The 25,775-nt window shown below is 38.6% G+C and overlaps 1 protein-coding gene across 3 annotated transcripts in view; it reads right to left on the bottom strand.

Moving 5' to 3' along the window:
• The window catches only part of Sec24AB (Protein transport protein Sec24AB), a 201,776-nt gene that overhangs the window by 102,748 nt on the left and 73,253 nt on the right, over nucleotides 1–25,775 (bottom strand). For all 3 annotated transcript variants that reach the window (XM_067135817.2, XM_067135818.2, XM_067135819.2), the window contains exons 10-12: nucleotides 16,000–16,231; nucleotides 11,402–11,559; nucleotides 2,356–2,581 (exon numbers count right to left, since the gene is read on the bottom strand). In XM_067135817.2, the coding sequence (XP_066991918.2) occupies nucleotides 2,356–2,581; nucleotides 11,402–11,559; nucleotides 16,000–16,231 (616 nt within the window). The remainder of the gene's footprint in view (nucleotides 1–2,355; nucleotides 2,582–11,401; nucleotides 11,560–15,999; nucleotides 16,232–25,775) is intronic.

Genomic DNA, 25,775 nt, shown 5'->3' with positions numbered 1-25,775 from the left:
TAGCAACAAAAACAGTCCAGATGTATATCTAAATGAGTTAATTGTGGCACGTGACATTGCGAAGCGGAGGCGAAGAAAAGTTCAAGAAACAACATTCCTTTGCTTACTATGCTATTTCAAGTGGTAGACTAGTTAGTGTCTGCAAACATGTTTTTCTCAGTGTTCATGCCATATCACAGAAACGTGTTTTCCATATTTGCCAATTACTAGATAAAAGTCAAATTCCAAAGGACATGCGTGAAACAAATCCATGCGCTACTAAAATTTCTGAAAATGTAATTAATTTGATAGATAAATACATCAAATCTTACCCACTCAAAGAAACTTACTATATTGGAAAGAAAATTAAATACTTAGATGCATGTTTGGATCTGAAAACTAAGCAGGAAATGTTCCTCATGAATTATCCAGAAGTAAGTGTGAAATGCAACTTGTTTAGGAAACATTTTCATGAAAATTTTAATTTTTCTTCCAGTCGTCCCCAAATCAATGCATGTGGCAAGTGTGAGGAACCTGAGGCTAAGCTAAAAAGTCCACATATAAGCGACAGTAGAAAAAGAGCTGAATAACTTGAGCTGGATATTGACAAACAGTGCAACAGTAAGTTACATAAATTCATTAAAATAACTGAGCAAGAATGTATGGGCAGAGATGTCATTGTAGGACTAGCTTTTGACTACAGTGAAACCTCCATTATCCGTTCCCGGGAACTATGTTTTCCCGGATTATTCGTTCAGGTTATGAGGTCCCACAAGCTCCTAATTAAATCACATAAAAATCCTGCATTATCCGTTCCTCGAAGAAATTATTTCCCGGATCAACAACCGTCCAGAAATTTCAGTCCCATCAATGCTAAAAACTCAAAAAAGTGTTTTTAAAGAAACTGTATCTCACGAAAGGACGGTTACGGCCTACCTATGGATCTTGGCGTTAATGTCCCGTCATTGTGATAATTAGAGCAAGTAATGTACTGGAAAAGCAATCGGTGGTGAACTTGCATAAGGGACCATTTAGTATCACATTCAGGTGGTATTGTTTAGAGAATCCTTGGAAATCACAAAGCAGAAAGTGGCCACAACAATTGGAAGGAGGCAGAGCGCATTTTGACAACTCAACTTGAAGAAGGAACGAGTTTCATCAAACGTTCGTAGCCTACTTGTAAAACGTCTACATTATGTCCAGGGTTAGATGTTTATTTTTTCATTTTTTAGAATTTTTTTTATTGTATTGCCCAGCAGGTTTTTGGCACTTCCCTCTGGGCAATGTATAGTCACTGGGCTTTCAGACAGAATCGAAACTGCTCCTTCTTAACACTAATCTAATATTTTAATATTATCGCATATGATTATGTAATCGAGACCATAAGAGATCTTGCAATTTTAAAACATAAAGACATGGGAGGTCTTGGGATTGCCTACTACTGTTTTGGACCTAATATTAAGACTGGGCATTTTATGTTTTTGTGTTAAAATGTCATTAAAACTGCAGTCATTTTATTTGAGCAACGTTGCATTTAAAAAGTTTGTATCATTTCCAACTAGTACCGACTTATGCAGCGAACACACTTTCCAGCTGAGTTCAAGGTGACAAATAAGTCATTTCTGAAGTATTGATGATACTTTTTTGCATTCCAATTTGATTGTGATTAGCGATGGGCAGAATTGAATATAATGCATTCAAGAACTTTTGAGAATCGATACTTACATACGAAGCCCTATTCTCAAGTTCAACATAACCTTTAAAAACTAGATAAAAACAACAATGCACTAACAACATCAAAAGTTCAAACATGAATCTCATTCATGTTATGTCCAATATCCTGTAAAAATTTTGTATATGGTACTAAAATTGAGCTGGTTGACGATTATCAACAATGATATTCATATTTAATGACTTGCATAAGCAGAAACCTATTGGGAAGAAGAAGAAGATACTCAGTTTTTTTTTATTTTTTTTTATTATTATACCCCTAAGACACTTCCTGGAATATATGAAAATTATTCCATTTCCAGAGTGTATAATTTAGCATACAATAAATTTGGAAAATTAATACATTCTGCTGAATAGATTAATAGTAAGACAGTTTTATGTCTCTCCTGAAAACTAAAAAAAGTGACTTAGTTCCTTTCTCCACCAACCTATTCAACTGGATTCCAAGTGAAATATTATATTCTCTTACGAATGATTCAAGAATATACTTCAGGTAATGTATTCCTTAAAAATTACTTCTACCCCCGTCTTCATTTCATAAAAAATAAACCATTCTGAGCCCTCCAACAGAGAGAAGTATCACAATTCCTGTAGTTCTGCTGTGAAAACAACTGACCTTTAAACTATGCTTTTAATATAACTTACATATTGTAGCCAAGTCACAATACTGGCTATTGACAACAAATAGGTCCACAGCCACCTGCTGCCCAGAACAATCCAATGCCAGCCGTTTATAGAAGTCTATGGCAGGATTTAAGTGAGGAGCTTCTTTGCCAGCACGTTGACTAGGATCTTCTCGAGGTGTTAAAGCACCAGGTCCTTTTGTTGGCAGACATGACTGAAATACTGTCACACGTCCTCCCGTAGGGGACTATAAAAAGAAAATGATAAAAAATAATCACATTAAAATAACTCCAAATTGCAATTAACAACACTCATAAACTTCAAGATTCCTACCAGACATTTCTGGAGAACTTTTCTTCTTCACAAATACTGAACTGTCATTTCATTACTTTCAACAGAACAAATAATGTCCAATCACTCAAAAAAAAAATGAGCACATGGCATTGTAGTTCTTTGCAGGTACATCTGCACATGCAGGAGTGCATCGAGTATAGTTCACATGTTTCTGGAAACAGTTCTGATGTACGGCTAACGTTATAGGCAATGAAATGACAGAACATGAAGAATACAAGTTCACATTACTCATATTAATTACTCTGACCAGGAGAAATCCTGCTATGGTAAGGGGTAGAATATACAGGCAGTAACGCAATGCGAGTGTTGGTTGGCGGTAATTAAACTGGCAAACCACAGGAGGCTGATGGCTGAGAGTGGAGGAACTGCCTATGGGAGGGTGACAGACCCTCAGTGGAATCTAGAATCTATAACTGCAAGTGTCTATACCTGGATTGGGTAGTTTGTAAGCAACATAGGTATATCCAGACTGGGCGGCTGTTTCTGGAAGCCTGACAGTAGGGATAAAGTGCCAGGCATCAGGAAGGGCATCCAGCTATAAAACACCTGGTAAAACCCATGGAATGAATGAAGTATCTGTCAGGGCTAGGGTGTCCCTCTTAAGCGACATACAGTTATGTCACCCATAAACAGCAAAAAATGTTTAAGGGCTATCATAATGAGGCCAGGTACAACTGAAGATGATAGTCTAGAAGCAGAATGTGAAAATGCATTACATATGAACTGGAACAATTAATATTAGGACCATGAATGAAAAAGACAGAGAGGTGGTAGATTGGACAGAAAGGAGAATAAAGGTCTTATGTGTACAAGAAACAGGGTAGAAAGGGAACATGGTAAGGGAAGAAAGGAATTAAGTGGAACCAATGTGTGTGTGAGGTAAACAGAAGAAGGTGATCATACTGACTGTATCATGTGTAGGAAGAAACATCTGAAGAAAGTGAAAAAAACAAAATCATTAATAGAGAAAGTGCGGCTGCACATCACTTTTTTTTTTTGCTATGGACTTTACGTCGCATCGACACAGAAAGGTCTTATGGCGACGATGGGATAGGAAAGGCCTAGGAGTTGGAAGGAAGCGGGCGTGGCCTTAATTAAGGTACAGCCCCAGCATTTGCCTGGTGTGAAAATGGGAAACCACGGAAAACCATTTTCAGGGCTGCTGATAGTGGGATTCGAACCTACTATCTCCCGGATGCAAGCTCACAGCCGCGTGCCTCTACGCGCGCGGCCAACTCGCCCGGTGCTGCACATCACAGATTAGTAGCAACTGATTGGGAGATCACAAGGATGAGGAAAAGGAAACAGTGTTAACAGGGAGTAGAGGATAAAATGGCATAAACTGAAAGGAGACAACTCTAAGGAAGCATTCACAGAGAATGTGCTGAAAGAAATTAAATTACCATATAATGCTGAAGAATGGTGGCAGGAAAATAGCAAGACGATAAGAGCTAGAGAGAACTTCCAGTAAGGGAGCACCACAAGAAAAGGAGACATGGTGGTGGAATGAGATGTCCAAAGAGAAATAAAAGTCAAGATAGCTCAGAAAAGAATGGACAGAACCAGATTCGTGAAGGACATGACAAGGAAGCTTATAAGAGTACACACAAAATGGCAGAAAAGGACTGTGGCCTTAAAGTTAGGCATATGAAGAAATAAAAGGGGGAAATAGAGAAAGAAAACTGGTGAAATTAGCCATGGTTAGGGTGAATAGAAATAGATTTTTCATCAATCAAAAATATAAAAGGCAATACTTCCTTTTGCTTTATTTTTTATCTCAATTCCATTTGTGCCATATGTTCTTTTCTGTCACTGCTTCTCTCACTTTCTCATTCCACCACAGTGTCTCCTTTTCTTTCACTCTCACCAATGTTCTACCACAGGAACTCTCTGACCACTTACAAATGCCCCTTTGAAATTGAACCATCATCTTCCACATTTCCTACTTCAGTAACTGGAATTTGTTGTTCCAATCTCTCAAGAAATTCTTCCTGCACATTCTTATCTTTAAATTTCCATACTTTTACTTTATTATCACTTATCTCCTTTAATTTTTCCATTTTCCCCCACTCTCATTTTTGCTATCACAACTCTTATGATCTCCACTGAATGCTTCTCCTGATAAAGCTGTTACATCCACCAGCTGTCTGTGATTTGTCCTTTCCACTAAAAAGTAATCAATTACTGATTTTATTCTTCTGTCACCCCAGTCATATCTTGTAATTTTCTTGCTGTTTTTCTTCTGGAACCATGTGTTGCCCACAATCATTCCTTTCTTCTCACAAAACTCAACTATTTTCTCCCCTTCTTCATTCTTTTTCCCATACCTATGTGATCCGATTAATTCTTCCCTTCCTTGTGTTTCGCTTCTCACCTGTGCACTTAAGTTGCACATGATAATCACTTCCACATCAGTTATCTCCTTTTCTAGTTTATCCAAGACTTGTATGAAGTCCTTCACTTCATTCCTCATTCTGTTAAATTTTCATTTCCCTGTCACAGATGAACTCTACCATATCCACACATACTTTTCCATCTGTTTTGAAATTATCAGGCCCACACCTTTTATCGCCACTCTGACACCACTGCAGTGTAGTACATATCCTTTCCTCATTCTCTTATTTCCTTTCATCTTCCATTTAAATTTGTTATACTCTATCATTTCTACACTCTCTTTCTCCATAAAATCCACCACTACTTCTGCTATTCCTGTCAGGGTCATAAGGTGGATTATGCCCACCTTCATGACATTGGCTATTGGTCGCCTATTTTTTACAGTTCCCCCAGTGCCTAAGGAAATGCGTGTTGCTTGCAGCAACCTTTTCCGAGGCAATTTCTGAAGTACCATATCACATACAGGCTATTATTACGGTAGGGTCACCACACCCAGGCATTTTTATACCTACTGCCAGGAGTAACTTTAGGACATGTTTTATTGGCAGTAATTATTATTATTATTATTATTATTATTATTATTATTATTATTGTTATTATTATTCCCTTCCTTGTGTTTCGTTTCCCACCTGTGCACTTAAGTTGGACATGATAATCACTTCCACATCAGTTATCTCCTTTTCTAGTTTATCCAAGACTTGTATGAAGTCCTTCATTTCATTCCTCATTCTATCTAATTTTCATTTTCATTTCCCTGTCACAGATGAACTCTACCAAATCCACACATACTCTTCCATCTGTTTTGAAGTTATTATTATTATTATTATTTTTATTATTATTATAAATTAATTAAAATAATAATAATTATAATAATAATAATAATAGTTATTTCAGGAAAGGAAGATCATGCTCAGAACAAATATTTAATCTTAAGTCAATAATTCGCCACAGGTTACTTAATTCAAAGGACATTGTAGTCATGTTTGTAGATTTCAAAAAGGCTTTTGATTCTGTTGACAGAGAAACTATATATAAAATAATTCGAGAATTTGGCATAAAGTCTAAACTGGCAAATCTAATCCGTGAAACACTTACAGACACAGTCTCTAAAGTGAAATTTCTGGGAGAGATATCACAGCCTTCCAAAATAAAAACTGGTGTACGACAAGACGACAGACTATCCCCAAGTCTTTTTAATTGTGTCCAAGAGAAAATAGTGAGAATTTGGAACGAAAAACTTATTGAACTCAACATTTCACCGATAAGGTTACGAAGAGGAAACAAAAGGATCGAAATAAATTGTCTTGCATTTGCAGATGACTTTGCAATACTTTCTGAAAATGTGACATCTGCTATAACCCAAGTAAATGTCTTGGAAAGAATCGCCAGCAGAACTGGCTTAATTTCTGCAGAAAAAACAAAATTTTTAACAAATATTTGGGATGCACCAAAATTTCTGAAAACAGATATTGGCCAAATAGAGAGGGTAAAAAAATTCAAATATCTAGGGGAAATAATCCAAGAAAATGGTTTAGAAAAATCTGCAGTAGAGGAGAGGGTACATAAATTGGAGAGAGCTTATGGTGTCACCAAAGATATCTACAATAAAAGATGCCTATCCAAAAATGCAAAAATAAGGCATTACAACACAGTAGTGAAGCCAGAATGACTATATGCAAGCGAATGTCTGGCATTAAACTATAATTTAGATAATCTAGAAATACTAGAAAGGCGAATCATGTGGAAAATATTAGGCCCACAAAACACAGCAGAAGGTTGGAAATTATGAAGTAATGCTGAAATATATCAAAAAATAGAAAATATATCAGATGTAATGAGGAAAAGGAGACTTATGTTTTTTGGACATTTATATCGAATGCAAGATAGTAGATTAACCAGTAAGATTTTCAGATATTTATGGGGTAAGAAATCAACGACAAGCCGGGTTAATGAAGTAAGAAAGGATTTAGAAAAAAACAATATAACAGAAGAAATAAATAATACAGAAGGCTTTCGGGAAAAAGTATTGAAAATAGAAGGATTCCAAGGTAGGAAAGTAAAAAAGACTGGTTCAAAGTGGTCTGAAGGCAGAAAGAAGAAACATAGTGAACACATGAAAGCGTACTGGAAGAAAAGGAAAGAACAAAGAAGAAGGAATTGAAATTGGCACGTGGTCCTCTGGTGGCCCATTCGAAAGAAGAAGAATAATAATAGTTATTTGCTTTATGTCCCACTAACTACATTTTTTCCCGTAAGACCTACTATCTGTTGTTGGTGCGACGTAAAACAACTTGTAAAAATAACTTACAGTACTTTTTTACAGTTTACGGAGATGCCAAAATTTAGTCCCACAGGAGTTCTTTTACGTGCCAGTAAATCTACCAACATGAGGCTGACGTATTTGAGCACCTTCAAATAACACCGGACTGAACTAGGATTGAACCTGCCAAGTTGGTGACAGAAGGCCAGCGCCTCAACCATCTGACTCACTCAGCCTGGCAGTAATTATTATTAACTTACAGTCCTACTCCAATTTGAATTCCTTCAACAGACCTTATTTCAAATCTGAACAGAATCAATATCAATAACATTGCCTTCATATTACATGACAAGATCTTGCTAATGATCCCATGGCCGGTTTTACATCAATGCAGCCAGACTAGGGAGATACGAAAATGTTAAATGCTGAACCAAGACACTTTTTCACTTGTATTTTCAAGGACCATAACATCACTAATAGGAATACTTCTAGCTCCATACATTGGGACCTGGCATAATTCACAACCTTCCAAACATTCATATTTTCTACCTTGAATCCATATCGCCCCTGGAAAGGTGAAGTATCGTAAGCGACATTTCTTTTTGTCAAAATTGAGGTTACGATGTTTATACGTCAATCGGACTCCACTGCAAAGTATTGTAAGTGTCAAATGAATCTGGAGAGTAAAAACAACTTAAAAAAAGAAATTATCATAACCACATCAGTAATATACAGAACACCAAGTTATCGTGTCAGTCATTAGATCTTAAGCACTTGAGTTAGAATCTTGTCATTTGAGTACAGATTGTCTTATGCGACAAGTTTTAATTCTGGAGGAAAAGTGAGATGTGTCAGTTTCATTGTTCGTGACTACTGTCAGTCATTGCTGTAGTACACGTTTTATAACTCCCTCAAATCAATTTGGCACTTGAAACATACAGTAACACAAAGCCTGCTGGCAGACCTATCGCATGCTGACAGACAGGCAGTATAGGCCTATTAATCGAATACAGAAGAGGGGTGGAAAGAGAAGAGAAGGAGCTGCTTCTGGTGACAGACTTGACTGAGCAAGTACGGCCAGTAGCTAAACAAATCGCTTCAGTGTCAGTACATATTCCTACCGTTCATGCCCGAATTGAATTATGCTGCTGAAAATTCTAAATTGAAATTTGCGACAACATAAGAAAAAATGCGAGAGATTGTTCAGTGTTCATAGTTTTATGAATAAGGAAGCTGAGGATAGAAAGAATATAACACAAGAACAGTATAGAAGGGAATTGTTGAAAGTACAACAAAAAATAGCAGATGCAACAAAAGTGTTGTAGAGGACGGTCAAGAGAATTTTAACAGAGCAAGCTGGCCATGCGGTTATAGTTGTGCTGCTGTGAGCTTGCATTTGGGAAGTAGTGGATTTGAATAACACCATCAGCAACCCTGAAGATGGTTTTCCGTGGTTTCCCATTTTCACACCAGGCAAATGCTGGGGCTGTAGTTAAATTGAGGCCACAGCCACTACCTTCCCAATCTTGGCCATTTTCCATCCCTCTGTTGCCAAAAGCCTTCAATGTGTTAGTGAGACGTTAAACAAGTAGCAAAGAAAAAAAAAAAAAAAAATTAGTAGAACAGAGACAGCACGAAATTTCATGTAGTACACCAGGTAAATCATGGAAAGGGCAAAAACGTGTAACGGATATTAAAGATTTCGACACACACACACAGAGAGAGAGAGAGAGAGAGAGAGAGTGTGTGTGTGTGTGTGTGTGTGTGTGTGTGTGTGTGTGTGTGTGTGTGTGTGTGTGTGTGTCTGTTGTTAACTTAAGATAATAAATGTGTGACACAGTTGTTGGCTTAAGATAATAGAAACCGGGCAAGTAGGCCGTGCGCATAGAGGCGCGCGGCTGTGAGCTTGCATCCGGGAGATAGTAGGTTCGAATCCCACTATCGGCAGCCCTGAAGATGGTTTTCCATGGTTTCCCATTTTCAAACCAGGCAAATGCTGGGGCTGTACCTTAAGGCTACGGCCGCTTCCTTCCAACTCCTAGGCCTTTCCTATCCCATCGTCGCCAAAAGACCTATCTGTGTCGGTGCGACGTAAAGCCCCTAGCAAAAAAAAAAAAATTAATAATAATAATAGAAGTTTAGAAAATTCATATCGATCGATTATATTATTGATTCAATTCAGATTTCATTTCCATTCAGTTGGCAGTATAACCGGAACAGGAAGAGCTCCCACCTTACTCCTCACCCCCGTAAAACTTGGTATCAAGAAAAGGTTCACGTATAGGAAGCATTACTTACAACTCCAAACACAGTGATCTATTACCACAAACAGATGAGGAGGACTGATAAAAATGTTCTTTTCTATATACTGTACTGTAATAGTGTAATTTCAACTTTCATTCTCTTATTGTTTTCCATCTATATTTCTTAATACAATCATTTAAGAAAACTTATTCTCATGCCTCCAAAATATCGTAAGCGCTACAAAAGCTATCGTAAGAGGACCACTTCGTTAAACAATGAACTTGACAATGACCGGCAAACAATCGTAAGCGATATTCATAACTTTAAAATAAGTTCCTACTTGCTACTATTGAATAAATACGTAATCTAATGCATGACAATAAGGTGAAAACATTTCTGGAGTGTAATAAAAACAGAAACTGCCTAAACTCTTAAGTATTCGACTCATTAATCGTTTTTATCAACTTCTGTAAAATTCGTAATTTGTCGCTTTGCCTTTCCAGGGACGATATTGTGTTTGCAATAGGAGACTCCATGCAGTTGTTTTTTTAGTTCTGTTACTTTTGATATAATGAAATTTATCGTGGATGGAGCAATACATAACTCTGACAACGTTCATCTGTTTTTTAACAACACACACTATATAAGCTTTTCAATATTTACTTCAACTTTTGTCCATTCATTTACCCAGAAAATGGATGTAAATGATTGAAAAGTGCCTGTTGATGTTTCAGATGGTCAAATGGTGAACAAACACAGTTTTCAGGGAACTACAGTATTTCAAAGTCAGTGCTAAAACAAGTTATGAATCCACCCTCAGCCTCTTGACAGCAAGGCATAGTTTCCCGGAGATGTACAGTTTGCATTCTACATTTCCTTTTAGTAGGTGGCATGCTTTTCTGAATATATCTTTCAGGACTTAAGATGTGGTGACATAAGTGGCAGAAAAAGAAGGGGGAAAAAAGAGTAACAATTTAGGAATGCAATTGATATAAAATAATTTTGACCATATTATGTCTGATTGTTCACAAAACATTTTTAGCAATAATACCTGTTATATTAATCATAGAAACATTTTTAGCAATAATACTGTTATATAAATCATAGAACTATACTCAAGAGGGTAGTTACTGACTGAAATTTTATGTCTTGAAGAGGAATAAGCAGAGGTGATGTTCTTCCAGATACACATGGTGTATGAAATGAATATTGTTACCTGAGTAGTAAAATAACTAATGATGGCAGAAGTAAGGAAGACATAAAATGCAGACTCGCACAAGCAAAGAAGGCCTTCCTTAAGAAAAGAATTTGCTCTTCGAACACTAATACAGGAAGTAGATGTTTTTGAAGACTATTGTCTGGAGCATGGCATTGTATGGATGTGAAACATGGATGATAACTAGCTCAGAAAGAAAGAGGATAGAAGCTTTTGAAATGTGGTATTGCAGAAGAATGCTGAAAGTGAGATGGACAGATCGAATCACGAATGAAGAGATAATGAATCGAATTGGTGAGATTGATTCGGCTAAATTCGACGAGAAGAGGAGATAGAATGAAAGGAGACATCTTTAAGACACCCAGGAATTGTGAAATAGGTTTTTGAGGGAAGTGCAGGCGGTAAGAACAGTAGGCGTAGACCAAGGTATGAATATGACAAGCAGATTAGAGCAGATGTAAGGATGCAGCCGTTACGTAGAAATGAAAAGGTTAGCACAGGATTGGATGGCGTGGAGAGCCACATCACACCAGTCTATGGACTGATGACTCAAACAACAACAATGAGTATAGACACAATAGTCATTCATAGTCTCTTACCATGAGCTTATATGCTGCCTGCAGAGCGGGCCCCAGGGCAGAGTAAATATCATGTGATGTACGGAATTTGATGGGCAGCTGAGTCAATAGATCCTTTATCAATTCTTTATTCTCACTTAGATTCACAAGCAAGTTGTCTGGACAAGGCAGGAAAATATCTGTTGAGATAAAAAAAAAAATTTACAAAAATATAACACATCAGGTAACATAGTAGGTAAATTCAAGTGGATGTTATTTTCTAAGAACTTTAAAAACACTGTTTCTTGGCTAAATTGTATTACTTTTAATTAGAAAATATTTTAATGGTTGGTGGTATTATTTTTAAACAGGTTATAGTCCCGTTTTTATGAGTTTCGACTTGACAGTTAGCCGGAAGTCAGAGTGTGGTGCCAAACTGCTACGAATACAAACAGCTGATTTACGATACAGAAATGCAAATACTGGAATATAAGTCCATAATCAGTTATTCGCTGTAGCAATATACATGATTCACATAAGATGAACAATAACAGACAACACTTTTAGGATAAGGCTACAAGATAAAAATGTCATTGCTCGAACAGATAAAAAGTGATAAAATTAAATTAAATTTCTACTCACCATGTAGAAGATCTCGCGTTGCTTTTAGATTCAATTTCCCGTAACGAAGGAAATAATCCTACAAAGCGAATATACCACTCATTTCTGAGTCACTATCGGCATTGTCATCGTATGTTGAGGTTTCACTCTCGCTTGATCCTACAGAGATAATAAAGTATTCAACATAATCGTCTGCGAGCTTTATTCATCTCGGATTTTGTGTGTTTCACAACGTTGCTCCAGTCCTCCGCACTTACGCGGCCTACGGCTTCGAAAATAAGTCTTTCAACTTCCGAAACTGTGAAGAGTCGGTTATTCTCAGCTATATAATTCGTCAGTTGGGCCCAAATCAATTATAAGGTGTTAAAATGGCATGGAAGGTGAACTACTTTATGCCCGTTCCTTCTGGCTATTTCATCCACCACATAAACTAGGCACTGGGGCTTGTTTTGTTTCAAGACATGCATAAGATCCACCTTCCCCATGTCATCGCGAACCGAAATATTGTGCTCTTTCTCCCACTTAATCAGCTCATTCTTTCTAGCCGCCATTGTTGGTGCTTTGTTAAGAATGACTCCCTAACATTACAAACAATTTCCCGGGCCCTCTTTAGTGGAGTACCGCGTCCGAAGAGCTTTCTTCTCTTTGGAGCTTCATCCTTAGACGTAGGCGTCGACATGACAGAATATCAAATTCACACACGGGCCTAAAATTAACCTACTATATTACAATTGAACGAAATATTAAACTAAGCTACTTTATAAACTAGATCACCTGTTACACACTATTCACTACAATATAACGCGCTATACTATTAAAAATACTAAACAAATCATTTATAAACTCTACACTACGAAATATAAACGAACAACAACCTAGCACAAAGACCGCGAAAAGAACTGAGCACAATACAACACACAGCTGATAGCACGTGGTTACAGTAAACAACAAATCGACAACACCGCTAACTGGAACTGGGGTCTAACGCGCTCTATCGGAGTGATCGGCTGCCCATGATTGGCTGTTGATTAATTCACTTACCCTCCGCCAAAAGGCAGCGCTCAAACGTCAAGTCGAAACTCATAATAACTAAACTATAGTTAATAAAAAATATTGTAAATATTACAATGAACATCATAGAGCAATCATTCATTCATTCATTCTGAAATAATTGCACTTCGTCGTTGTTTCTGCAAAATCTATGTGACATTTTTGTCCATTTTCAGGTTATTGCTTTGTTAAATAGTAGGAGCCATGACGCATCATATGCAAAAACCTCCTATACGAAAATAAATATTTTATGAATCAAATTTAACTAAAACAATATCTCCGATGTACTCGTGTCAAAGATTAGGTTTGTAATAGCTCCTATGTGACAAGGCGTGCACATACTGTAGATGATTTTGCAAGGACAACATTCTACGTCTGAGTGTCACATAGGAGATTCTGCTTTACTCTGTGGCTTGAGTTGCTGTTTGCGTGCAATATCAAACCTCAGTACCTTCCATTAGCATGAGTGCATGATCATTGTAAGCAAAACTGCCATATATCATATTACCAAGCAAGTATTATATCGATTTAGATTCACTGTATATGATGAAGAGGCTTCTCAAGTAAGAATATGAAGAGAATTCAAGTTTTTGGAGCATTGTACAACAACATTAAAAATCAATTACTGTTCAAAAGTGATGGATAGCCAAACGATTCAGTCTAAACTGTGACTTTTCTCTCTCCCAGAATGCTTTCACGAGGGATGTTGATGGTGCAGATGGTCCATGAACAGAATAAACGAAATACCAGCAACACAGTGACAGGCTATGACTTGCAGCATTGTTCCAATGAAACAGTAATGTTTGAACTGGGTCCTGTGCTTGCTGAATTATTAAATATTGCCATTCAAAATGTTAGTACAGAAGGGGATGTAGGTGAGGAAAACAACAATGCAACTGGTAGCCGTGACAGGGAGCGAACTATTCAAATATCTGTCAATAATGAACTTGGTGTGCAAGTTATTGATGAACTGTGTGTGGAAGATTTTCTGGAAAATGGACATCTAAATGGTGTGGCATAGAAGAAAGAAATACAAAAGATGCTATAGAGAGGAGAAAGAAGCTGTGATGTGGAAAAAGCGGAAAGGGAGAGCTGCGAGGACGTTGACAATCCAAGCATTATTCAGAATGTCGTCTCTTGGCACAGGCCAGAACAAAGTGTAGCTTCCACCGAAGTCCCAGTCTCATCCATGGCTGTGACAATATGGAAGCTGCTGGGGTATGGGTGGTGCTGAGTAATGACATTTGGGGCACAACTAGTGTCTGAGTGTTATGAAAGGTGTTGCTCATAGGATCAGTCATGCTGCAGTGGCACCTTCTGGTCCAGTGAGGAAAGCAATGGCAAACTACCTCACTCCTCATCTTGCCTAGTATGCCTCATTTGGGCTCTGCCATTGGTTTTTGCAGTTTCTCTATAACTGCATAGCCTTTGGTGGTGCTATTTGAGGATATAACCAGCCTCTGGGCTGATGACCTAACAGACAGACATTCAGAATGTGGTTCGAAGAGGAAGATAAATAAAAATCAAGGGGCTGGAATATGTAGGATTTCAGAAGAATGAGGATAAGGTGGTTCAAAATAGTTTAAGGGAATCCAAGCAAGTTTTGTGTAGATGCAAACGAACAACCACTACTAAGAAATTTGAGCGTGCGCTGAAATAACAGATGAAGAGAGAAAAAGTATTTAGCACATTCTGGAACTCAAATTCTTGGAGTGAAAACAAAACATTCGTTCGTAGCTGGGTAACAAAAAGAAATGTTTAGAGGAAGAGGAAATCAACAGAGGAAGAAACTACGAAGAACACAGACCATGATATATTTTTAAGATAACCATCAGGTGAAAAGGTTCAAGTATGCAGAACTTTATTTATAAACACTCTAGCGATTGGCGAAGATATGTTTAAAAATTGGATAAGCAACGACAATTGTTCTCATTTCAATGACAGTGGGCACGCAGTTGCAAAGGGAAAACGGGTTAGGGAGTGTGGCAAAGTGAAAGAGCGGCTGGATCATCCGCCTGAAGTTCCCAGTCACTACTGCAGGTCCAGTTCCAAGAAGACGCACGTAGATTCCTCATTCCGTTCGATCCTTCACATGTATGAAGTCTATATGACATGATGCAAGAATAATACTGTACAGCATATAGGAAGGAGGTTCTTTTCCTAAATTATGAAGAAAATACAGCCATACATTCTCCAAGGGAAGGCCAATGTGGCATACTGAGGTTTTACTAAAATGATCAATGTGGAAGATTATTAGGCACATATGAAGAGGAAGAATCTTCTTCTTCTTCTTCTTCTTCTTCTTCTTCCTCCTCTTCTTCTTCTTCTTCTTCTTCTTCTTCTTCTTCTTCTCCTCCTCCTTCTCCTTCCTCCTCCTCTTTTCTGGGGTCTGGGTGCAAAACTGTGTTGCACATGTGAATTTGGCCATGTTTTAAGGCTGGATGCCGTTCCTGACGCCAACCCTATATGGAAATTTTGAAGGCTTGAATTGCATCCTGCCCCCCCTGAGACCTGGTAAGAAGACTGGGGATCCCACTGTCCATGATCTAAGGATGTTAAAATACAGTCCATTTGGAAAAATATCTTACAAAGTAGCATACTTCGAAAAGTGGAAACTGCTGCCTCACAGACGTAAAGAATGCCATCACACCAGGGTTCAACCACTGTACACATCACAAATTCCAATCACGGAATCTAAATTCAAGCATCTTCAAGTACTTAAGTCAGTAATACATTATTTATATGTACAAGACACTAACACATGTAAATTTAATTTAGTTTTCACTTTATTGTTAGATTTTTAACTGATCCATAAGTTGTGCACCATTGCATTGATTGAATGGAACAAACTCAATTTATTTCTGAATAAACTTGTTTCTCTCCATAACAAAGGATATCATTAAACTGACATGTATAATGAGAGATGAAAACTACATTCATTACCTTTATGTGAATCTAAGAATTCTTACCATCAGTATCAACTACAACCATCTGCTGAGGTTGGCTAAGACCCTCAGCAAGATTATAGAAGTGGACACTGCTGTCAAAGGTTATGAAACCTATCTGTGTTCGCCCATCTCCAGGCAACCTCTCCAACTCATCCATCAAAATATTGCAAACTAGCTGCAGATAACCACTTTCAACACCCAACTGAGACACATCCAGTACGAAGAGGTACACAGCAGGTTGAGGTGGACGAAGCTGTAAAACAAGACGAAAAAAATTGTTCATGAAGCTGCACCTATATACAGTACACATACAAAACATAATACTGGTATACTACACAGACTGGAATTAGCTATGAATAAACCAACAGCTTGTATGTTCCTTTTTCCCAATTATTTTTATTCAAACAATCTGATCTCAACAATATACTGAAGTCTCTAGGAAGGAACATGACGAATCTAGCCATCGTACTTTATGCCTACCTGGGACTCAAATCACATGGCAAATCCCGCAAGCTAACTCTAAAAAAGCACCATATATTGTGTTAAGTTGTAATTTTTCACTCACTTCTTTATTATAAATCCTTTATAGTAAGGCTTCTCAAAATCAGTGGATATAATCATCATTACTTTAAGTACATTAACTTCAAACTAAATCTAAATCATGGAATCAGAGCTGCTCTGAATTGAATGCATGAAACAAGTGAAAAGTGCGCTAAACCACAATATACACTGACTGACAGAGCAAATGCAACACCAAGAAGGAGTGGTCAGAACTTTATGCCAATTGCAGGGTAGACTGACGTCACTGAGGTATGCTCATGATGTGAAATGCGCCGCTGCGCTGCGCACGTAGCGAACGATAAATGGGACACGGCGTTAGCGAATGGCCCACTTCGTACCGTGATTTCTCAGCCGACAGTCATTGTAGAACGTGCTGTCGTGTGCCACAGGACACGTGTATAGCTAAGAATGCCAGGCCGCCGTCAACGGAGGCATTTCCAGCAGACAGACGACTTTACGAGGGGTATGGTGATCGGGCTGAGAAGGGCAGGTTGGTCGCTTCGTCAAATCGCAGCCGATACCCATAGGGATGTGTCCACGGTGCAGCGCCTGTGGCGAAGATGGTTGGCGCAGGGACATGTGGCACGTGCGAGGGGTCCAGGCGCAGCCCGAGTGACGTCAGCACGCGAGGATCGGCGCATCCGCCGCCAAGCGGTGGCAGCCCCGCACGCCACGTCAACCGCCATTCTTCAGCATGTGCAAGACACCCTGGCTGTTCCAATATCGACCAGAACAATTTCCCGTCGATTGGTTGAAGGAGGCCTGCACTCCCGGCGTCCGCTCAGAAGACTACCATTGACTCCACAGCATAGACGTGCACGCCTGGCATGGTGCCGGCCGTGCTAGAGCGACTTGGATGAGGGAATGGCGGAACGTCGTGTTTTCCGATGAGTCACGCTTCTGTTCTGTCAGTGATAGTCACCGCAGACCAGTGTGGCGTCGGCGTGGAGAAAGGTCAAATCCGGCAGTAACTGTGGAGCGCCCTACCGCTAGACAACGCGGCATCATGGTTTGGGGCGCTATTGCGTATGATTCCACGTCACCTCTAGTGCGTATTCAAGGCACGTTAAATGCCCACCGCTATGTGCAGCATGTGCTGCGGCCGGTGGCACTCCCGTACCTTCAGGGGCTGCCCAATGCTCTGTTTCAGCAGGATAATGCCCGCCCACACACTACTCGCATCTCCCAACAGGCTCTACGAGGTGTACAGATGCTTCCGTGGCCAGCGTACTCTCCGGATCTCTCACCAATCGAACACGTGTGGGATCTCATTGGACGCCGTTTGCAAACTCTGCCCCAGCCTCGTACGGATGACCAACTGTGGCAAATGGTTGACAGAGAATGGAGAACCATCCCTCAAGACACCATCCGCACTCTTATTGACTCTGTACCTCGACGTGTTTCTGCGTGCATCGCCGCTCGCGGTGGTCCTACATCCTACTGAATCGATGCCGTGCGCATTGTGTAACCTGCATATCGGTTTGAAATAAACATCAATTATTCGTCCGTGCCGTCTCTGTTTTTTCCCCAACTTGCATCCCTTTCGAACCACTCCTCCTTGGTGTTGCATTTGCTCTGTCAGTCAGTGTACAATACTACGTTTGATCAATGTATTATGGCTCTCGTATCTAGGTTGTTTTTTTGAAAATCTTTCATTTACATTGTGTTTTCATAATGTCCTCCACATATTAATTGTGATTATTTGAATTTCTGCTGTATGTTATCCATCGCATCTTTCTCCATGTGTGCAAGTCTCTCCAAATCATTAGTCTGTATCTTTATCTCGGTCTTGGATAGCAACTTCAGTAAGTTGCTTTACGTTAGGAAGAGGATTAGGATGATGGGCAATTGCTCATATTTCTGAAAAGAACTGAAAATACTACAAGATGGTACAGGATAAGCAGACCCGGCCAATAGCTGCAAACTGCAGATGATGATGATGATGGAACAGGATAAGAAATAGGGTCATTAGGTAGACAATGAATGCTGACTTATTAGAAAAATAATGAGCTGTCAGTTAGGGATATGTTGGTGATGAGAATGGATAACAGAATGTCTGGAAGAACACTAGAGAGAACATAACAAAGATCACAACCCACAGCAAGAATGGAGCAAGATAAAGAATGGAGACTAATGATTTCATAATAAGTGCTACCTAGAATATACCATACAGAATTATATTATCAAAAATTATTGAACTTTATAATGTGTCAAGTACTGTCAATCTCTTTGGCTGAATGGACAGCATACTAGCCTTCGGTTCGGTATAACAGTTCTTCAATGTTGATCTTAGGGGTCGACAGGCTTTGCTCCACAAATGCTCTGTTCACTTGTTGTAATTTAACCCATATTCTTTGACCACGTGAGTGTTGTTCTTTGTTCATGAAGTTTGCGTTCCTTGAATGTTTTGGCCTTTTAAGGTTGACATGTTTTAATGATGTGTTTGACTTTTTGTGTTATAACTTTGTGCTTCGCAGTTTCTTGTATTCCCTGGACTAATTACATTCGTTCCATGTTTGCGTGCTTTTTACCATGTGCATATTCCTTGTTCACGAAGTTGGCGTCGTGTTCATTTAATGGTTTAGGACTTTTGTGCTTTGACATGTATAATGAAGTGTTTAACTCCCTTGAGTGTTTTTGTTATAATTTTATATGACGTTCAGTGATCCAGGTTCCTTTCGATGTTTTGGTAGATATCGAGACATTTGTTCTCGGACACTTTCATATTCTATATTCCTATTGTAGGATTCATGAATAAATCCTACAAGAAACAGTACTTCCAGACATTTAAAGAATCATATTCTGTTGATTTTCCGTGCATACTAAAATCAAGGGAGGAAAATTTGCTTTATGCACAATATGTGGGTGTGATATTAATATTGCACATGGTGGAAGAAACGATTTAACTAATCATGTGAAGTGCGGTAAACACGTTAACTAACTAAACTAACCAAACCCATGGCACTACAGACCTGAAGGGCCTTGGCCTACCGAGCGACCACTGCTCAGCCCGAAGAACGGCAGATTACGAGGTGTCATGTGGTCAGCACATGGCCGTTATTCTTGGTTTTCTAGGCCAGGTGGTAAACATGTAAGTTATCAACACCTCTTTTGCCAAGTCTGGAAACTTTGACAGTGACATAATTAGGGTCAAGTGCCTGTTTACTTCCTTTTTGGTGGAACACAATGTGCCCTCAAGTGCGGCTGATCATGCTGGTTATTTAAGATGATGTTTCCCACATCAGCGGTTGCAAAGAAATATAGCTGTGGTCACACGAAAACGACATGTATTGGAAATAAAATAAAAATGCATCATCTGAAATTGTTACATGCTTCAGAACAGACCATTTTCTTTGACAACGGATGGAATCAATGATACGAATGCCAAGTTGTATCCTATTGTTACATTCTATGATATTTCAAGGGAAAAAGTAGTGAGCACTGTGCTATCCATACCAGCGTTAAGACGGGGACTCAACAGGGCGAAACATAGGTAACCTGATGTAACACAGCTGAATTCTCATAATATACCAATTGAAAACTGTATGGCTTTCTGCTCCGACAATGCTTCTGTTATGATAGGACACAAAAATAGGGTCTCAGCAGTTCTGAAGAAAGTTTAACCAGGTATTGCCATCGTATGTTGCATTTGCCACCTGATTAATCTAGCAGCTGAAAAACGTGCTGGAAGATTACCACTTAAAGTGGATGAAATCCTTGCTGATATATTTTTATTTCTTAGAGAAAGTGTCAAAAGAAAAGAACGCCGTTGGAAATTTCAAAACTTGAACGATAAAGAGCCAATTTTGAAGCATGTATGTACTACACGGTTATCTTTTTAGGCAGATGTTTGGACAGATTACTGGACCAGCGGGATCCGCTTCTTTCTTCAAGGAGGAAGAAATATTATGTACCCAAAACATTTTCACAATCTTGACATCTTTCAGAATACCTAGACCGGACAAGTTGGCCGTGCGGTTAGGAGTGCGCAGCTGTGAGCTCGCATCCGGGAGACAGTGGGTTCGAACCCCACTGTCGGCGGCCCTGAAAATGGTTTTCCGTGGTTTCCCATTTTCACACCAGGCAAATGCTGGGGCTGTACCTTAATTACGGCCACGGCCACTTCCTTCCCATTCCTAGGCCCTTCCTATCCCATCGTCGCCATAAAACCTATCTGTGTCGGTGCGACATAAAGCAAGTAGCAAAAAAAAAAAAAAAAAATACCTAGAGTTGAAGAAAGTGGATCCAAAGGATATCACAAGAAGAGAATTCTTGATTCTGAATTGATAAGAATTCTTGATAAGAATTATAAAAGCAAAACACATTGAAAGTGTATCAGGCTGTTTGTGGCACAGAGGGTCACAAAATTTTGAAATACAGTTAAACCCCGGTATACGCAGATTCGTTATCCGCGAGTTTGCATACAAGCGATTTTCGTTTTACGTCTAGTGTTGCCATCTGTTAACAATACGTGGAAGCAGGTACTGACATGATTGCCGAAATCTGTAACGTACACTGCGTCGCGCACCAAGATTAAACGGGGGCAAGCGCATCTCTACACGCATCTTCTGTTGTGTTTGTCAAGACGTGAATCGTCAGTCTCGGTAGTAGAGCTGTGAAGTTGCACTTGACAGCTTTCATATTTAAAACACCGGGTAAAAGAAAATAAAGCGTGCCTGTCGAAGGAAAGAAGCATGTACCAAAGTCGTATTCGTTAGAAACAAAGAAGTTTTCGATCGCTATGAGAAAGATGAGAGTACTGTTGACATTCAGCGTGCTTTGGGACTTACTGAATCCACTGTGAGAACTATTTGTGACAAGTCAGAATCAATTCGAAAAACTGTTCAATCTTCTACTAACTTAAGTGTGACTAGCATGACCAAATCTCGCTTGGAAGCGATGGAAAGAAATGATTGGATTGAGCATCACAACCAACAACACATGCCTCTCCCTCGAGCTGCTATTCAAGCTAAAGCCAGTGTTACATTTTTTAACTGTATAAAGTTTGCATTATAATGCGTTTCAGGAAAATAATGGCTATTTTTTTTTTTTTGTAAAAATACTAAGAATCTCTGCTATTTTAAATTTAATATGTGAGTAAATGGAAACCTAACCCTACATTTTACATATAAAATGACTCACGATTTACGCAAATTCGGTACACGCGGCTCTTTCGGTCTTCTTAGTTCTTCCTGTGGCTTGAACACCTTCCAAATTCTTCACTGTGTTCTTAAACGTATTCCTTTGTAACAGCTGGACTTCAGAGATACTTAACCTTTATATATCCTCCATTTCCTCAATCCATGCTGCAGTGTTCCTTTTTCTTCAGGTAATCAAATATCTGTTTGGTAAATCTGTTTGCGTTCATTCTGTACAGATGTCCAAGAAACACCAGCCTCCTTTTCTTCATGGTCTCTGAGATTCTTTCCACCTCTTGGTAAACTTTTCTGCTGAGATCCTCAGTCCTGTTTGGCTGGCGATTCTTTCCAAGAGGTTAATCTAGATGGTTGTGACCTCTGGACTTTCTGATAGTATAGCAAAGTCATCAGCGAAAGCCAAGCAGTTAACTTTAATCCCTACTGATTTTCTCCCGAGACAGATCGGGATTATCCCTTGATGTTCAAGTTTTGAGTTCCATATTCTCACTATCTTTTCTAAGACACAGTTGAATAGGAGTGGTGATAGTCCATCCCCTTGCCTCATGCCTGTCTTGATTTCAAATTATTGTGAGAGATGCCCGAAGAATTTTCCCTTGGAGATTGTGCCCATTAGTGTCTCTTTGATTATATTTGCCAGTTTGGTTTTGACTCCAAAATCCCTAATGATCTTACCCAAAGTCTCTCTGTCCACTTAATTGAAGACTTTTTTGAAGTCTATAAACGACACCACAATTTTCTTACCACTCAACATTCTGTGGCGGAGTATTGACTTCAGGTTGACATTTGTTCGATACAGGAGCGGCCTTTCCTAAAACCCGCTTTGTATTCCCCTAGTTGTTGGCCCAAATTCGCCTCTATTCTATTAAGAAGCAGTTTTGAGACGATTTTATAGGCTATCGGGAGGAAGGACACATCCCTATAGTTGTTGACATCCTGTTTGTCCCCTTTCTTATGCAGCGGATGGAGAAGAGCTGTTTTCCATTCTTCAGGGATTGTCTCCTTCTCCCAGATTTCCTTGATGATTTGGTGAAGATCATCTAAGATTTCTGGTTCTGCCCATTTCAACATTTCTGCCGTTATCGAGTCCTCTTCACTTTCCCTGTTGTTTTTGAGGGTTTCAAAGGCTTCCATGACTTCTTCCTTTGTTGGTGGTTTGTCATCTTCCGAGTTCTCTGGTATGTCTGGAAATTCTAGTTTGGAGGTTGGGGAAGGACAATTCAAGAGAGTGTGGAAGTATCTGGCTAATATCTCAGTTTTGTTGGTTGTTCAGTCCGATTTTACCCTGTTCGTTTCTGAAGCTCAAACTTGGCACTTGGTATCCTTTGAGTTTGCTCTTGAAGGTCTGATAAAAGTCTCGGGAATTGTTCTTGACAAAGTCGGTATGGATCTCTTCCAGGTAAGCTCTTTCAAATGATCGTTTAGTCCTTCGAAATATCCTGGATGTTTCTTCCTTCTGTTGCCTGAATTATTCCATGTGTTCCTTTTCTCTGGAGCATTTCCATCATCATTATCATTATATTTAACTTACATGAAAAATGCCCAAATACAATACCCATATTTTCTTAATTTGTTTTCCCCCTATTTTATATGTCACCCGAATTTATAGTTTTCCAGCATCCATAGTCATTTTTTTTTTTTTTTTTTTTTTTTTTTTTTATTATTATTATTGATATATACAGTCGTATCAGCACACACGTTTTTAAAACATAACCGGTTTTCGGACACTAAGGTCCATCATCAGTGTTAATATTTAAATTTAATTTCACATAAGTGTGTCGTCAAAATGAGTTAAAAATGAGTTTAAATTTGTAGCCCTGTTGACATCAACTGTAAAATGAGAAAAAAGAAACCAAGTGTTAAAATTATGAAATCAATACATGTAAACTTACAATGTTGTTGTAAAAATTATGGACATACCATGTTAAGGCTGGCTTTCCTTCGTGCTCAGGCTGTTGGTCGAGTACTAACAAGCGTTCAGCTTTAACTACGGAACCGCACTGCAAGCACATGATGTTACGTCACCTCAAGGTTACGTAGTGAGCACCTGATGTTTACGTCAACTCAAGATTGTAAACAAGATGTTGCTTGCGGCTGTTTCATTTAAAATTTTATCTGGTTCCCTAGTCTGCGCTAAAAATATCTCAATGTTTTCACGTGTATTTAATTCAAATCCATAATTACCTTTAAAAATTAACTTCATGTCCTTTTCGATCCCTAAAAAGCTATGGTTATTGTTATAAATGTGTTCCGCAAAAGCTGAATACTTGTTGTACTTTATTGCCTTAAAATGTTCTTGATATCTTTGATTTAAGGTTCGCCCGGTTCTACCTATATAAAACTTTTTACAGTCGTTACAAGTGAGCCTGTATACTCCCGAATTAGTATATATATCATTTTTATTGACACTGTGTGCATTATATATATGTTCTGATATTTTATTTCTGGTTCGGAAAGCTGTTTTTAGTTGAAATTTCTTAAATATATTCGCGATTTTAAAAACTTGACTTCCAAAATATGTAAATGTCACAAATTTATTATGTTCATGGATTTTCTTTCTTTTCTCATGGTTTTTCTTTTTTTCTCCATTTTCTTTCTTACGTATAATATTGTCTATCATTTCTGGGTTGTAGCCATTTGCTTTAGCAATTTGTTTTATTATTCTAATTTCTTTCAGTTTGTTTTCATTACTCAAGGGAAGTTTTAGTAATCTACTAATGTAGCTGTTGTAAGCTGATTGTTTGTGGGTTCCTGGGTGGTTGGAATCTTTATTGATGGTAGTGATGGCCTGTGTGGGTTTCCTAAAAATATCGAAATCTATCCTATTGTTGGTTTTTGTTAATGTGAGGTCCAAGAAATTTAACTTTTTATCGATTTCTTTCTCCATAGTGAATTTAATGTTGCTGTCAAGCAAATTCAAACAACCCAGAAATGTTTCGGGAGTAATGAGGTCTCCATTTAAACCTTGAGGTGACGTAACATCATGTGCTTGCAGTGCGGTTCCGTAGTTAAAGCTGAACGCTTGTTAGTACTCGACCAACAGCCTGAGCACGAAGGAAAGCCAGCCTTAACATGGTATGTCCATAATTTTTACAACAACATTGTAAGTTTACATGTATTGATTTCATAATTTTAACACTTGGTTTCTTTTTTCTCATTTTACAGTTGATGTCAACAGGGCTACAAATTTAAACTCATTTTTAACTCATTTTGACGACACACTTATGTGAAATTAAATTTAAATATTAACACTGATGATGGACCTTAGTGTCCGAAAACCGGTTATGTTTTAAAAACGTGTGTGCTGATACGACTGTATATATCAATAATAATAATAAAATAATTATATCAGCACTGTCAAAATGGCTTTGATATTTTATAATGATTATAAATAGTCATTTTTCCCTTCCCCTCGAAAAACGATGCATCGAGGTTTTACTGCAAATATCGGGACTGTACCAATTGCTGTTACAGTACTTTGTACGTGACAGTACAAGAAGAAGCTGCACTTCTTTCTACCTGCAGAACAGTTGGGGCTAGCTGTTGTAACAAAAATACCTAACTCGCAAACCCCCTCCCCAAAGTCGCATTCCTAGCCAGTCAGTCAAACTCGGCCATCCCTATCACTTTGTCAACATGCTTATTGCTACCTGTCCGCAGAGCTGATCACATGAACTGGGAGTGTTTCCCTGTCCAGGCAGTCAAGTGATCACGGTATTAGGTATCATCCATCTGTTGTATTGTACCAATATTGTCTTCACTTTTCATTCTTGTTTCTCATTTAAGTTTTCTTGTGTGGGTCGATCTTTAAGTTATGGAGAAACGTGGGCCGGGTTTAAACTCAAAGTGATAAAATATGCTGAAGAACATAGTAACAGAGCTGCTGGTCGAGAATTCGGTGTGATGAGTTTAATGTTTGCTATTGGCTTAAACTGAAAGTTGCGCTAGAAACCACCAAATGAATACATAAGGCATTCAGAGGGCCAAAAACTGGTAAGTTTCCTGAACTGGAAAATGAGTTGCTTTATTATATTACAGAGTTGTGAAATGATAGCTTTAGTATCTCACCTGAGATGCTAC

This window comes from Anabrus simplex, chromosome 1 (genome assembly GCF_040414725.1).
Source record: "Anabrus simplex isolate iqAnaSimp1 chromosome 1, ASM4041472v1, whole genome shotgun sequence".
Taxonomy (NCBI): domain Eukaryota; kingdom Metazoa; phylum Arthropoda; class Insecta; order Orthoptera; family Tettigoniidae; genus Anabrus; species Anabrus simplex.
The sequence above is the reverse complement of the archived record's forward strand: the minus strand, read 5'-3'. Positions and strand labels throughout refer to the sequence as shown.